The sequence below is a fragment of the Acomys russatus genome, chromosome 4 (assembly GCF_903995435.1).
Source record: "Acomys russatus chromosome 4, mAcoRus1.1, whole genome shotgun sequence".
Lineage (NCBI taxonomy): Eukaryota > Metazoa > Chordata > Mammalia > Rodentia > Muridae > Acomys > Acomys russatus.
Genome location: NC_067140.1, coordinates 29473208 through 29486614, shown reverse-complemented (window position 1 = coordinate 29486614; position 13407 = coordinate 29473208). Strand labels below are relative to the sequence as shown.

The window sequence follows — 13407 nt, the reverse complement described above, 5'->3', positions numbered from 1 at the left end:
TTGCATGAAGACAGAACCCTTGTTTCTTAAAGAGTTCATCTGCCCCTGCTGCTCACTGGCCCTGCCGCGCAGGAGCACAACAGAACCTTTGTTAGGCTTTCGGCAAAGCTGTTTATGAACGGTGGCTCACTGAAGACTGCTTCCTGGGCTGCGGACTTCCATTCTGTGGAAACAGAAAATAGTTTTTAGTAGTGAAAGGAATTTAGACTTTCTTTTATTCAAGTCCTGGATGTCCAAATGACAATTAGTCCCCACATTTGTGAGGAGCTGGTAATTGCATCAAATGCAGTTTTTCACTCTACCTTGAACGTAATGAGGCTCTTGGTAACAATAGAAGGAATGAGTGCTTTCTCTTTGCAACAGAAGGGCAGTAAAAAGGCAAAAAAGGAAAGGCGTGAAGAGTGGCTGAGAAAAAGACAAAAGTAGCTTCCTGCAAGAGCCTTAATATTGTAGCAAAGTGTGTTGTGGTTCTGGGTGTTTCCCACCTGGGAAGCACAGGCCTGCAGTGCTGTTTATAAACAGTGAGCGCAGTTTGAGCAGTTAGCCAACAAACAGTTGAATGACTATTGTGTGGAAGATGGTGAATGGTCCTGAGCGTTAGCGGGGATAACAGATGAATGAGTTGTGGTGCTTGTCCATCCTTAAGAGCAAGAGGGCTAACAAAAGGCGTTGCACGTGGGAGCCAGGAACAGCCAGTGCCCAGGAGAAGGTGCCAGCTGTGTGTCTAGAGCAGATGTTGGGAGGGTTCAGAAGAGAATTAGGGAACACTTCTGAAGATGATAGATTGTATTTAAACTGGGCCTGGTGGGAAATGTAGGATTGCCTATTACAATGTTCCTAAAAGCAGTGAGTCAAAGATTATTGGTTTGGTAAGTAGGTCCAAAGCATGCTCTCACGGGGTGTTTTGGTAGTGCTTTGTGCCGTTAGTGTAGATGGTGTACGGTTCTAGCATGAGTCTTGAGGGTGACTGGGCCTCCCTGTCCAGCCTGCACTGTTCAGTCATTCATCCCATGTAGTGCGTGTGCACTTTGGCCTGGGCCTCTGGGGCATCTATAAATATCTACAATGGCCTCCTTTGCTTTTGTATCAGAAATAGAAATGGCCAGGATTATCAAGCATTGTTACTGCCATGTCCACGAGCAGGCTGTGGACGGTTCTTAGTGGGGATTTGACAGGTGAGCAAGCGCCATCTTACCCAGCAGCATTCTCCACACAAGGCAAAAGGGCAGGGCTTCTAAGACCACGAGAGCTTGTCTATAGGCTATTGTGGGGCGTGAGAAGCTGCTCCTGTTTTGTAAATGTCAGCTATTTTAAAAAATATTTTAAACATAAAATACCAGGTAAAGTATAAATTTTGTTTTAGGATCCTATTGCCATTATTACTAACTTGAATAGTCTCACATTGCCCCAGTAAGAAATTCTGTGAATTTCTGTAGATTGCTCCCCAAGAACTACAACTTGGGGTAACTAGGACAATTAATTTTTACGCTGTGACTTTATTGTTCCCTGCCTTATGTAACATTGTAAGTGGCCTGTGACCCACCCCAGGATTGCCACTTCACAGGGTGGGGTGGGGTTTGAAACCCAAAACCTATCATGCTTCCTGGACCATAGATGTATGCAAGTTGACATGATAACTGCTCCACAGGAACCATCTTTGCAAAGCTTTTATTATGGCATTTACTACTTGGTTCTACATGGGTTCCTTTGCTGTAACTGTGGGAAATGTAAATGCCACGTTAGAGTTCTCTGGTGTTCCGGAAGTAAAATCTGTGATGCTCAGCTAACAGCACGCCAAGTGTCGAATCTCTAGGGAGCTTCCTTGAAACAAGATTCTGTAGTTTCTGGGGCTTGGAATTGCTGGACTCCAACCTACTAATTCTGTATTATGAGATTTAGTGTGGAAGTGCTGCAGCAATGGAATTTAAGCACTCAGCTTTAATTGGCATCCCCAAAATATCTCACCAGTTCTAGGGAAGGAGAGGGGAGAGGGAGGAGTAATGGTTGACCACAGCCTGTGTGAGTGTTGACACTGCATTCTGAACGTCTATTAGCTGGTACAATGCCTCATTTGGCTGAGTGAGATAGACTCGACTTCTTCATCCTCCACTTTTGTCACCTCTTGTTTTCTGGTTGTCACAGGTAATGTTAGCTTACGTGCTGTGCTTTGTTCACTTCTGGTGTGTCTTTGGGTAATGACTATGACTAGCTAGGTGGCTGCATTCTGGTGATTTGGCCCCACAGAAGTGATGTATTAGTTTTGTCTGTTTGTATAATAATTTGTAATTATTAATGTAAAAGATTGCTCTTTGCTAGGTGTGGTGGCACACGCCTTTGATTCCAGTGCTTGGGAGGCAGGGGCAGGAGGATCTCTGTGAGTTCGAGACCAGCCTGGTCTATAAAGCAAGTCCAGGACAGCCTTAGCTGTGGACGGAGCTGTGTGACAGAGAAACCCTGTCTCAACAACAAATAAAAGAAAAGAAAATGACGACGATGACAAAAGATTGTTCTTTAATTTGTAAATTTGTTCTCAGAGTACTCCATTTAGTATACATAGCACTGCTTTTCTTGGGGGCCTTGGCTTTTCAGTAGCTGGGATTATGAGCACATACCCCCTCAACTATACGAATGTAACTCTCCAGAGCAGCTGTGTTGTGCACTCCAGACCAAAGGCCTGAGCTCAGAGTCTGTCTCCACAGCTGATTAGCCTCTTAACTTTCATATTACAAATAGGAAGAATATGAATGGGATGTTAATAGAAGAAATACAAAGCAACCCTCCCATGGAAATATACACAGCATTGTCGGATTAAGAAAACTAAGACTGTGGGGAGTGCTGGCATATGTGTTTACTCCCTGAACTGGGGAGGCAGCGGTGGGAGAATCTCTGAATTATAGCCAGCCTAGTCTACATAGAGTTTCAGGCCAGCCCTGGCTTCATAGTGAGAGCCTGTCTCAAAACGAACAAGAAAAGTAAAAATAGCAAAATGTATTTTATGTTATTAAATTAGCAAAATTAGTAAGCTTAAAGTCAAGGGTAGTGAAAGGAAATAGTGTTGTGGCCAGGAAGAGTGTAAATTGGAATCACCACGTGTTGGTTTGTTTTGGATTTTTTGAGACAGTTTCTCATGTAGCTGCAGAGTGGCCTCAGACTTACTATGTAAGAGAGGCTTGCCTTGAGCCCCTGACCCTCTGTCCTCCGTCCTGAGCATTGAGACAGCAGGTATGCACCCCCAAGCCCAACCTGGACTAGCCACATTGCTGTTTAGATCTGTAAATGTGAAGATAGGAGTATGCTGTAAAATGCCACTTGCCTTTTGATGGAGCAGCTTTATAAAAACTCTGTACATATGTGCAGCAGGTAAGCATGTTCAGTGGGTCTGAGGGCTGAGGTCAGCTTGTGCCTACCATGCATGAAACACTGGTTTTGAGCCCTAGTATTTAAATGGTTGTGGCTGGGGTGGGGTGGGGTGGAGGTGGGGGAGGAGGGTGTTAAACACAGTGCAGTTTGTTACAGTAAAAACATGAAGACAACTTAAATATGTAACAGTAGGGAAATACCCAAAGGGTAAATTGATTTGGTATTGTTTTATGAAAGCTAACCAGACACTGCATGAAAACAAGGTGCATTCATATTTTTGTCATTTAGATAAAAACAAAGCAAAACCAGAATGTGTATTTCTAGATTTTTAGAATTTTTTTTTTTATTAATGCCAGGCAGTGATGGTACACACCTTTTCTCTTAACACTTGGGAGGCAGAGGCAGGCAGATCTCTGAGTTTGAGGCCAGCCTGGACTACAGAGTGAGTTCCATGGCAAGCTATGGCTGCACAGAGAAATCTTGTCTTGAAAAAACTAAAACAACAAACAAGGATTTTTAAAAATTTATTTATTTGTGTGTGTGTGTGTGTGTGTGTGTGTGTGTGTGTGTGTAGTGCAGAGGTGCGAACATGCTATATGGTACATGTGTGGAGGTCAGAAGACAACTTTTGAATGTTGGTTCTTTGCTTCTATCATGTGAGTCTTGGGGATGCACTCAGAAGGTCAGGCTTGGTGGCAAGCACCCTGCCTCTGAGCTGTCCTCCTAGCATGCATCTCTATGTTTTTGAAAGTGATCTTCTGAGGCCGGGTGTGGAGCCACATGCCTTTAATCCCAGCACTGGGAGGCAGAGGCAGGTGGATCGCTGTGAGTGTGAGGCCAGCCTGGTCAAAAGTGAGTCTGGGACAGGCAAGATAACACAGAGGGGGAAAAAAAGTGCTCTTCTGAGAGCGAAGAAGCAGCTCAGTTAGAAGGCTGGCCTTCCCTGTGGTGCCTGGGTGCCACAGAACTGCCTGTGGAGCTAAATATGTTCAGGCTGAGCACTTCGGAGGTCAAGGCAGGAGGGTCACAAGTCCAAGGTCATTCTACATAGTGTTCATAGGTCTACCCGAGATGAAACCCTGTCTCAAAAAGAGAAGAAAAATAGAAAAAAGAACAAGGAAAGTCTTCCTCTTAAACTGATGAGAATTGCTGTTCCTTGGCTAGTCTGTAGCTTTTGTGTGTCATCTAAACCTATGAACAAAATTAGAGTGTGTGATTCAAAAGCCTGGAGATGTTTATTAAAAGTTAAAGGCCTGCAAAGAACTTAACGTCTAATTTAGGCACGTTAAGTGAAAAGCTAGTAATACATGTGAGAAGAGACATGTGGAAGATTTTGGATCTTTCTTGTTTTTTTCTCCTTCTGCCCCCTTGTTTTATTGAGACAGTCTTGCTGTGTAGCCCTGGTTGGTACAGTAACAGCCCTCTTGACTCAGCCTCCTGAATGCTGGCCTTACAGAACTAAACCAGCTTCCTCTTTGCCTTTGAGAGGTGGTGAAGTCGAATGGAGGAACTTGAGCTTTGGACTCCAATCTAAGTGTGAGCCCTAGCTCTGGCAGCCAACAGGCTTCAGCTGGCTCCCCGACCGCTCTCTGCTGCACAAGAAATTGTTGCCCACTTCATTGAGCCGTATGGGAATAACATGCAGTAGTTTTTCTCATTTCCTTATCCCCTTTGGTCAAGGGCAATTGGTTCAGTGTGGGCTAAGATCAAAGATGTTCTCGCAGATGATGGAATGTTTTAGCAGAACACACTGTTTCCTAGGACCAAGATAACACCAAGAAAGATGGAAGATGTAAAGAATAAACTTAGAAATCTGGTAACTTGTTAATCCATTTACTGATTTGTTAGTGCTTCTCACAGTCATATATTGTATGCTGTCAGTAATTTATAAATGTTATTGAACTTGCGATCTATAAGCAGTTTCCACTGGCTAAGCAGACTTAGTTTCCTCAAACTGTCCTAAAGAACAGTTTGAATTTAGCTCAGCAGACATCTATTTGTGCTAGTCAGCATTTGAGTCTTGAGAGCTCAAAGAGCAAAGGGTGCTTCAAAAAAAGTTCTGGTATGAGAGGGAAAAGTCAGGTTTAAGACAAGATATAGGTATGCACTCTGCCTTCCCTCACACTGCTATTCCCTTGCATTTATTGATAGCACAAATAACTCATCATATATTCCTGGTAGGACTTGTTTACTCAAGTGTTGAGACTGTTCTAAATGATAATTTAAAAATGAAAATGGTGTAACTAATGTTGTAGGTGGAAATTCTAGGCCCCTCAAGCAAGAATTTCCAAATGGGCTCCCTTATCATTTAATTGTGAAATAAACAGCTAGCACTTTGATGGTATTTATGTTTGGGAAGAGAGTTAAAGGAAACCATTTTGGACTTTCCCCATGTAAATTAGGGCCTTCTGAGTAATTAGCAGCTAATAAGTGAATGTTCTCCACAAGTTTAAAAGCCATAGCTAAAATGGGTATGCGATTATATAAATTATTATAGATATAAAAATCTTTTTTTGTTGTTGGCTGTCCTGGAACTCACAGTGTACAGCAGTCTAGCCTCAGAGTCAAAGAGATCCACTTGCCTTTTTCAAGTCCTGGGATTAAAGGCATGCACTACCATGCCAGTTTATAGATGTAAAATCTTCTGTAGCCCCTAAATTGTTGGGCATATTCTGTAAATATTCTTGACTAGATAAACAGAACTTTATATAGGTGGTCAGGGGGCTACTGTTTATCAAATACTATGTACCGGGTGCTACACCGAGATTATTATATTATTGAATCCTCACTATAATGCTAACGGTAGGTACTTTTTTACAGAATTAATTTTACAGAAAGAGCAGGGAAGTTAGGTAACTTGCACATATAGGTGGTCTGACTGGTGTATGCTGCTTTAATCTGTAAAGTCAGGATGTAGCAACAACAGTATCGTGAACATGTATTACCTTTCGCATATTCCAAGTATTTCCTAACGCAGTGGTCTGTTATCAGACATTTTATAGCAGGAGCCACTGCAGTATCAAGAGGGAAAGTGATCAGCATAGTCCACGTCAACAGAACCAAGGCAGTGCTGCTCTTACTGCCGTCACTCCCAAGGGAGTATAAGGATCAGGCAGCATTTACATCTGCGTTTGACTTGAGTTTTTCATTTTATCATGACGAAGGTATAAATGCCTATCTCAGGCAAAGCTACTTAACGTGAGCTGTGCAGCTAGGCGTTAACTTGGATTTCAGGACCGGGAAGCCTTTTTGGTACGGGTTGGGAGACTTAATCCTGATCATGTTGTGGAAGTCACAGCAAAGCAGAAGAGGAAAAGCCAGGCTGAAATGTGTTTCCTTCTCCAAAAAGGTAGCTCAGGTGCCCAGGTATCTTTCCCCTCAGGGGGTGCAGGTGCGCTGTTTGAATTCTTTAATCACTCACATAAATTAAAGCTGATTCCTTTGCATTTACAAAGCAGTACAAAGGAGCACTCTTCACGTTTATTGCCAGGTAAGAGCCTTGGACTTACTAAGTCTCATTGAAGTTTGATCGACTGTAAGGGTTTTCCAGGGCTGGGTGGTACACTTAACCACAGAGTGAACTTTAGCCTGATAAGAGCTGCAGGTGAGGAAACCAGCAAGAGCAATTAGGGAGAGCTTCACATGTGCTCCTTGGCTGGTCGGAATTCCCACACACAGGAGCCTCTCCCTTCGGTCTCCGTGGTTCTTTTTTTTTTTTTTTTTTTTTTTTTTTAACTCCCACCCTCTGCTCAGATTAAAGAAAGCACCAGAGCTTTCCAGCTCCACTTTGTGACCTGCAAAGGGGTGGGGTGAGTACTTTATGGTGGAGTGGTTCTTGGTAAGACATGGAAATCTGTAGACAAGTCCTGACTTCACACAGGGGCTGACTGGTATGCAGGCAGGGACAGGGCAGAAAGGTGCTCACACACGTGACACTCATGTGCTCACACGTATGCCCACACTTTACCCCAGTCCCTCAGGTGGCTTTGCTACACTCATGCCCTATGTTCTGGGTAAAGATAACTTTTACTTCCGTGGCTGATGGTAAAGTGTTAGTGATGAGGCGTTTTGTGAAGAGCATGGGTGCCTGAGCAAGACAAACCTTGATTTGAGTCTCAGCTTCTCTTACCTATGCAATCTTGAGCAAGTTGCTTTAATTCTTTAGGTGTCAGCTATGCTGACTGTAAAGTAAAAGTCTAAAAAATACCTGTCATAAGATTATTGCTAAGGGGCTAGAGAGATGGCTCAATGGTTAAGAGCACTAACTATTCTTCCAGAGGACCTGGGTTCAATTCCCAGAACCCACATGGCAGCTCACACCTCTCTAACTACAAGATCTGACACCCTCACATAGACGTAATACATGAAGACAAAATACCAATGTCCATAAAATAAAAATGAATACAAATTTAAAAGATTGTTGCTAATATTAAATAAAACAATGCATTAGAATAATTAGTACATTCTTGGACACACTGTTCAATAAGTTGGATAGGGACTCAAAAATGTAGGTGTTATTTGTAGTATAGTAAACGAAATGTCTGACTGGAAGATAAATGTTAGACTAGCACGATCCCACTCCCCTCAAGTCTATTCAGACAAAAAGTCCCGCCCCACGCCAAGATGAAAATACTTTGATTCTAACTACTATGAAAACACTCTCACTGACGTAGTCCCTGGAGCTAGGGAGGAGAAGCAACAGGATTTGATTCTAAGAAGCTCTTTTCCTTTCTACTATCAAAAGGGTGGTGGTGGGGAGCGGGGAATACTGAATTCTTGTACTAGCCTCGGGTGCAGGTAAGTCATCAACCCCACAGAGCCTGAGGAAGGAAGGGTTTGGTAAGGTGAGGGTTAAGTGGGTAGGAGAAAGAAAGGGGGCACAGCGGTGAGAGCATGGCTGCATTTTAATATTAGTCTGACTATATGTTTTTCTTCTCAGTTTAATACATTTGGTTATGATGATTAGTATTTTGAAAACAGTGCTAGAATTTGGCACGGATTATACACAGCTTTACTCTCAAGACTAGCTTACAAGCATCTTCTTTTTTATCCTTTTTTCTGTTTGTCTTTAGTATAGAATTAAGTTGCATAGCTTTGAACACTTGATAAAGCCTAAAACAGGTAGATATTCAAAATTAAGCTACAAATGACAGTCTCTTAAACCCAGATCCTTCTAACTTTAAAGTACTTTACACTAGGCACAGAGGCACATGCCTTTAATCCCAACATTCAGGAAGCAGAAACAAGCAGATCTCTGACTTCAAGGCCAACCTAGTCTACATAGCGATTTCAGACCAGATCCTATTTCAAAAAAATCAAACAAATAACAAATCCATTTATCATCTATCATCTGTCTGTCTGTCTATCATCTAAGACCATGTTTTTATTAAAATAAATTATTAATATTTTGAATATTAATATTAAGACATTAATATACATTAGTATCAGTTATTTATTAACAATAAGTGCTATCAACATTATATTATATTAATATTATTATATTATATTACCATTAATTAATACTAATTAACACTAGTATTAATGTTATAAATATTAATATTAAAATTTAATATTAATATTAGCATATGTTAATTATGGTACAAATTAATGGATTTTACTGTGACTTTTCCATATATGTAGGTACATAATGCATTAATCATATCCACCCTTCTTTCTTCTGTCCTTTGTGTCTTACACCCCCTTTAACCCTCTTCCCAGTCCCTAACAGTCCCTTTGATACTTGTCTTACAGGTTAGTGACATATGCCTGTAACAGCACTGAGAAGTTCATGTTCCCTAACCTTGCCAAGGGACTTTTTGTTTTGTTTTGTTTTTTCAAGACAGGATTTCTCTGTGTAGCCCTGGCTGTCCTGGAGCTCACTCTGTAGACCAGGCTGGCTCGAACTCAGAGTTCCACCTGCCTCTACCTCCCAAGTGCTGGGATTAAAGGCGTGAGCCGCCGCCACCTGGCTCCAAGGGACTTTTTAAAATCAGAGATATGAATTTTCTTTAGAATCAGATCATCCATTTCCTGGATTATGTTTTTGGCCATGCACAGATGGGAGCACATAGAAGTGTAGAGCAATCAGCCTGAAGGAAAGAACAGGGCTGAAGCTTTTAGTTACTGACACCAAGACTGGAAAGTGGTGCTGACAGCTAGGCAGGTCTCAGCAGGCCATGCTCGGCACTCACTCTTGCGTCCTTTGGGATCATAGCTCAGTTATAGCTGCAAGCTTTGTCTCTATTCTAGTTCACTCCCCAGGGCAGAAATAACACCTTGACTTACATGGACTCTCACTGCGATTGAGGGAACTTTTTTTTTGTTTTGTTTTGTTTTTTGAGACAGGGTCTCTCTGTGTAGCCTTGGCTGTCCTGGACTTGCTTTGTAGACCAGGCTGGCCTCAAACTCACAGCGATCCGCCTGCCTTTGCCTTTGCCTCCCAAGTGCTGGGATTAAAGGCGTGCGCCACCACCGCCCGGCCCTTTTTGTTTTTTTAATCTCTCCCATTTTCTTTTTTTCTCTTTGCAGCTCAGAAACATGTCCTCACGTACATGGAGGATGCGGTGTGCCAGCTGCTGGAGAACAGGGAGGATATTAGCCAGTATGGCATTGCCCGGTTCTTCGCTGAATAGTGAGTACATGGATGCTTTGCTAATTGGGCAGGCCCAAAGGGAGGTACTTGGAAGCAGACAAGACACATGAACAGTAGAGCAGGTCGTTGGTGATGATGTAGCAGCAATGGCTCTTGGCTGGGTAGGTCAGTTGAGGGCTGCCCAACATGTGTAGGAACAAAAATGTGCCTTTGGCGCAACTGCTTTGTCCAGTGGCGTCTCCTGAGTGGTCAGGACTGTAGGTCAGGACAGTTTTTTGATCCATTAGGTGTGTTTCTTTAGGTTTCTTGTGACTTTTGTTTGTTGGTTTTCCCTTTGAAGGTTAGCAATTTGTTTTTCAATTTTATGTGTATGAGTGTCTTGTCTGCATGCGCATCTGTGCACCATGTGCGTGCCTATTGCCAGTGGAGGCCGGAAGAAGGTGTCAGACTTCCTGGCACTGGAGTTACAGATGGTTGTGAGTCACCATGCAGGTGCTAGGAGTTGACCCAGGGTCCTCTGCAGTAGCGGCGGGTGCTCCTAATCAGGAGCCAGCTCTCGAGCCCCACCCCTCTTCGGGTTTTTAACTTGCCCCTCTATTCACAACACTTGCTTTGATTTCCTTTATTTGGTAATTGTTTTCTTGTGGACTTGATTTGGATGCTGTGCCTGTGCACCTTTCTTTTGACAGGATAATGTACTGATTGCTTGATGATTATATATTTTGAAAGATTATACTTCATTGTAAAGTACACATTGAGTGTTTGAAAGTCAACATGGTTGCTATTTTGAGAATATTACCAAATGGTTTTCAAGTTAATTACTTTAAAACACTTTAACCTTCATGAAAGATTATGCTAAAGAAACAGAAAGCTGTGGGTTTTTAAAAAAGATTTATTTATGTATTATGAATACAGTGTTGTGCCTGCATATGTGCCAGCAAGCCAGAAGAGGGCACCAGATCTCGCTATAGATGATTGTGAGCCACCATGTGGTTGCTGGGAATTGAACTCAGGACCTTTGGAAGAGCAGACAGCACTCTTTCCTGCTGAGCCATCTCTCCAGCCCAAGTGGTGTTATTTTTATTGATTATTTTATATTTTTGGTATTGTTACTAATATACCCCCTTTTCTTGCATCTTTGGAGCATCCTGAGAAAGGGGGAATTAACCTCTGACAGCTTCCTTTTAAGGCAGTGTGTGCACTGAAGTTCATCTTCCTTATATATAAAGGCATCTCTTCTACTCTCAGTTCTCCAGAGGCTCTTTGGACATCAGACAGCTGCTGTAATGGCCTGAACAATGTGGGTCGTTATTGAGGGAACATTTGACTCTCTAGCTCTTTGCTGTGCTACAATTCTCAGAAATAAAATTGATGGAATGTGGAGTTCTTTTTTTCTCCTCCTTTTTTCATTTTTCTTTCCATTGTTTCTTTCTTTGGTTTTTCCTTCCTTCTTTCCTTCTTTCCTTCTCTCTCTCTCTCTCTCTCTCTCTCTCTCTCTCTCTCTTTCTCTCTTTCTATGTGTATGGTACTGTGGGCGGAACCTGGTGCCCTGCTTATGTTAAACAACCACTCTACCACTGAACCACTTTCCCAGCCTTAAAATCTAGATGTTTTTATACATTAGAATTTTGTTGTTGGTGTTGGGTTTATTTGTTTTGGGTTTTCAAGACAGGGCTTCTCTGTATAGCCTTGGCTGTCCTGGACTCAGTCTGTAGACAAGGCTGACCTTGAACTCACAGAGATCCACCTGCCTCTGCCTCCTGAGTGCTGGGATATACATTGGAATTTTAAGTTTTGGGGGGATGAACAAGTTTCTTGGGAAGAGATCTAGTCTCCTACAGGATAATGTAGAGTCAGAGGACTCATTTGTTCTCATGGTGTGGGCTGAAGTGAACAAGGTGGGCAGAGAATAAAGCCCGAGATTGTGTAGCCATGTTTGCCTTTGGTAAACTGACAAGGTTTGAATTTCTAGGCCTTTTAGTCTGTACCAGCGCTTTGCTAAGTGAAATGTGGCTGTTCTGGGGAATGCTCTTCTGCCCTTCCTTCATTCACCACTCCCAGCTCCTTTGCAAGTCTTTCCGCTATTGCACTGGCGTCTTGTGGGCAAGCATCATTTCTTTTCATCTTGGTTTTTCCAGCATCGGTGTGGTGTGCACTAGCGTGCAAAGATGTTAGTAAAAGTTCAGTGAACATGTCTTGAATCAGTAACTATCTGCACTTGAAGCTGTGGCATGCTTGTCTACTGCTCTCATTCTTGGTCCTCTTACACTATTTTCTCCCTGATCCTCACCCGTTACTGACTTCAGAGGGTAAAGCTCTATATTCTCCCCTTTAAAATTTTTATACAGTGTTTCTAGTATTCCAAAAGCTGACTTCACTGGCCTCTGTAATGATACTGAATTCGAGAGAGCCAGTGTACTATTGAGTCTTGGTAAGTTTTGTTTGTGTTTGTTGTTGTTGTTGTTGTTGTTGTTGTTTTTAGTTTAATCTACTAATACACTGTTAGGGAAAATACCTCAAGATTTTTCTCATAATTCTGATAGAAGCCTAGTTGCCAAGAGAGCTATTTCTTGTTCTCAGACAACTAACATTTGTATAAGGTATGTGATCAGCATATACCTGACACTGATACAACTGGATCAAGGTAAGTTATTTTGGTATGTGAAAAGTCAACCAGCATCAAAGCAATGAAGACATTAAAAAAAGAGAGACTTACAGCTCTGTGACAGAATGGAGAGTAGTAGGGGTGTTATTCGGAGACCCCAATGGTGGACGCTGCTGGTTTTACTTTGTGGATGTGGTTTATCTATTGAAGATGCTCTTGTTAAGGGACAGACTCAGTGATTCGTAGAAGATCACTACTCTATGGGGAAGCTGTTCTCTACAGGCTAACCCTGAACAGATTCCTGTACACTAGGTTAAAATTACCTCATCTTTAAAAAAATAATTTAAATTAATTTTTATGTGCATTAGTGTGAAGGTGTCATATCCCTTGGAACTAGAGTTACAGACAGTTGTGAGCTGCCATGTAGGTGCTGGAAATTGGAAGAGCAGTCAGTGCTCTTAACCACTGACCCATCTCTGTAACCCCTAAATTGCCTCATCTTTAAGATGAGTTTAACAAAGCTTGATACTGATGACATAGTGGGCAGTTTTAAACTCATACTGTGTCTCCTCTACCTCAATTCTTTGAATGAGACATGACTGTCACCCCTATTTTATTGATGGACGCTCCTCAGCTTAAAGGTTCAAATTCAAAAGCTAGTAGCTATCAGAGGTAAGAAATGAAGCTTGGCCTACAGCATTACAAAGTCTGCTGTTCTCTCTTGCCTCTAGTCTACTTTCCTGCCTGGTGTTACAGGAAGCCTTTCCATTGATTTTTAAAAATCTTTTATTGTTTGGACATCTCGCGAGCTCATCCTGTGAACTACATCACCCAAGCTCACCATGTAGCC

At 42.2% G+C, this 13407-nt stretch overlaps 1 protein-coding gene across 2 annotated transcripts in view; it reads left to right on the top strand.

Moving 5' to 3' along the window:
- Window positions 1-13407, top strand: part of Cstpp1 (centriolar satellite-associated tubulin polyglutamylase complex regulator 1) — a 157163-nt gene that overhangs the window by 16126 nt on the left and 127630 nt on the right. For both annotated transcript variants that reach the window (XM_051144110.1, XM_051144109.1), the window contains exon 2: window positions 9889-9991. In XM_051144110.1, coding sequence (XP_051000067.1) covers window positions 9889-9991 — 103 coding nt within the window. The remainder of the gene's footprint in view (window positions 1-9888; window positions 9992-13407) is intronic.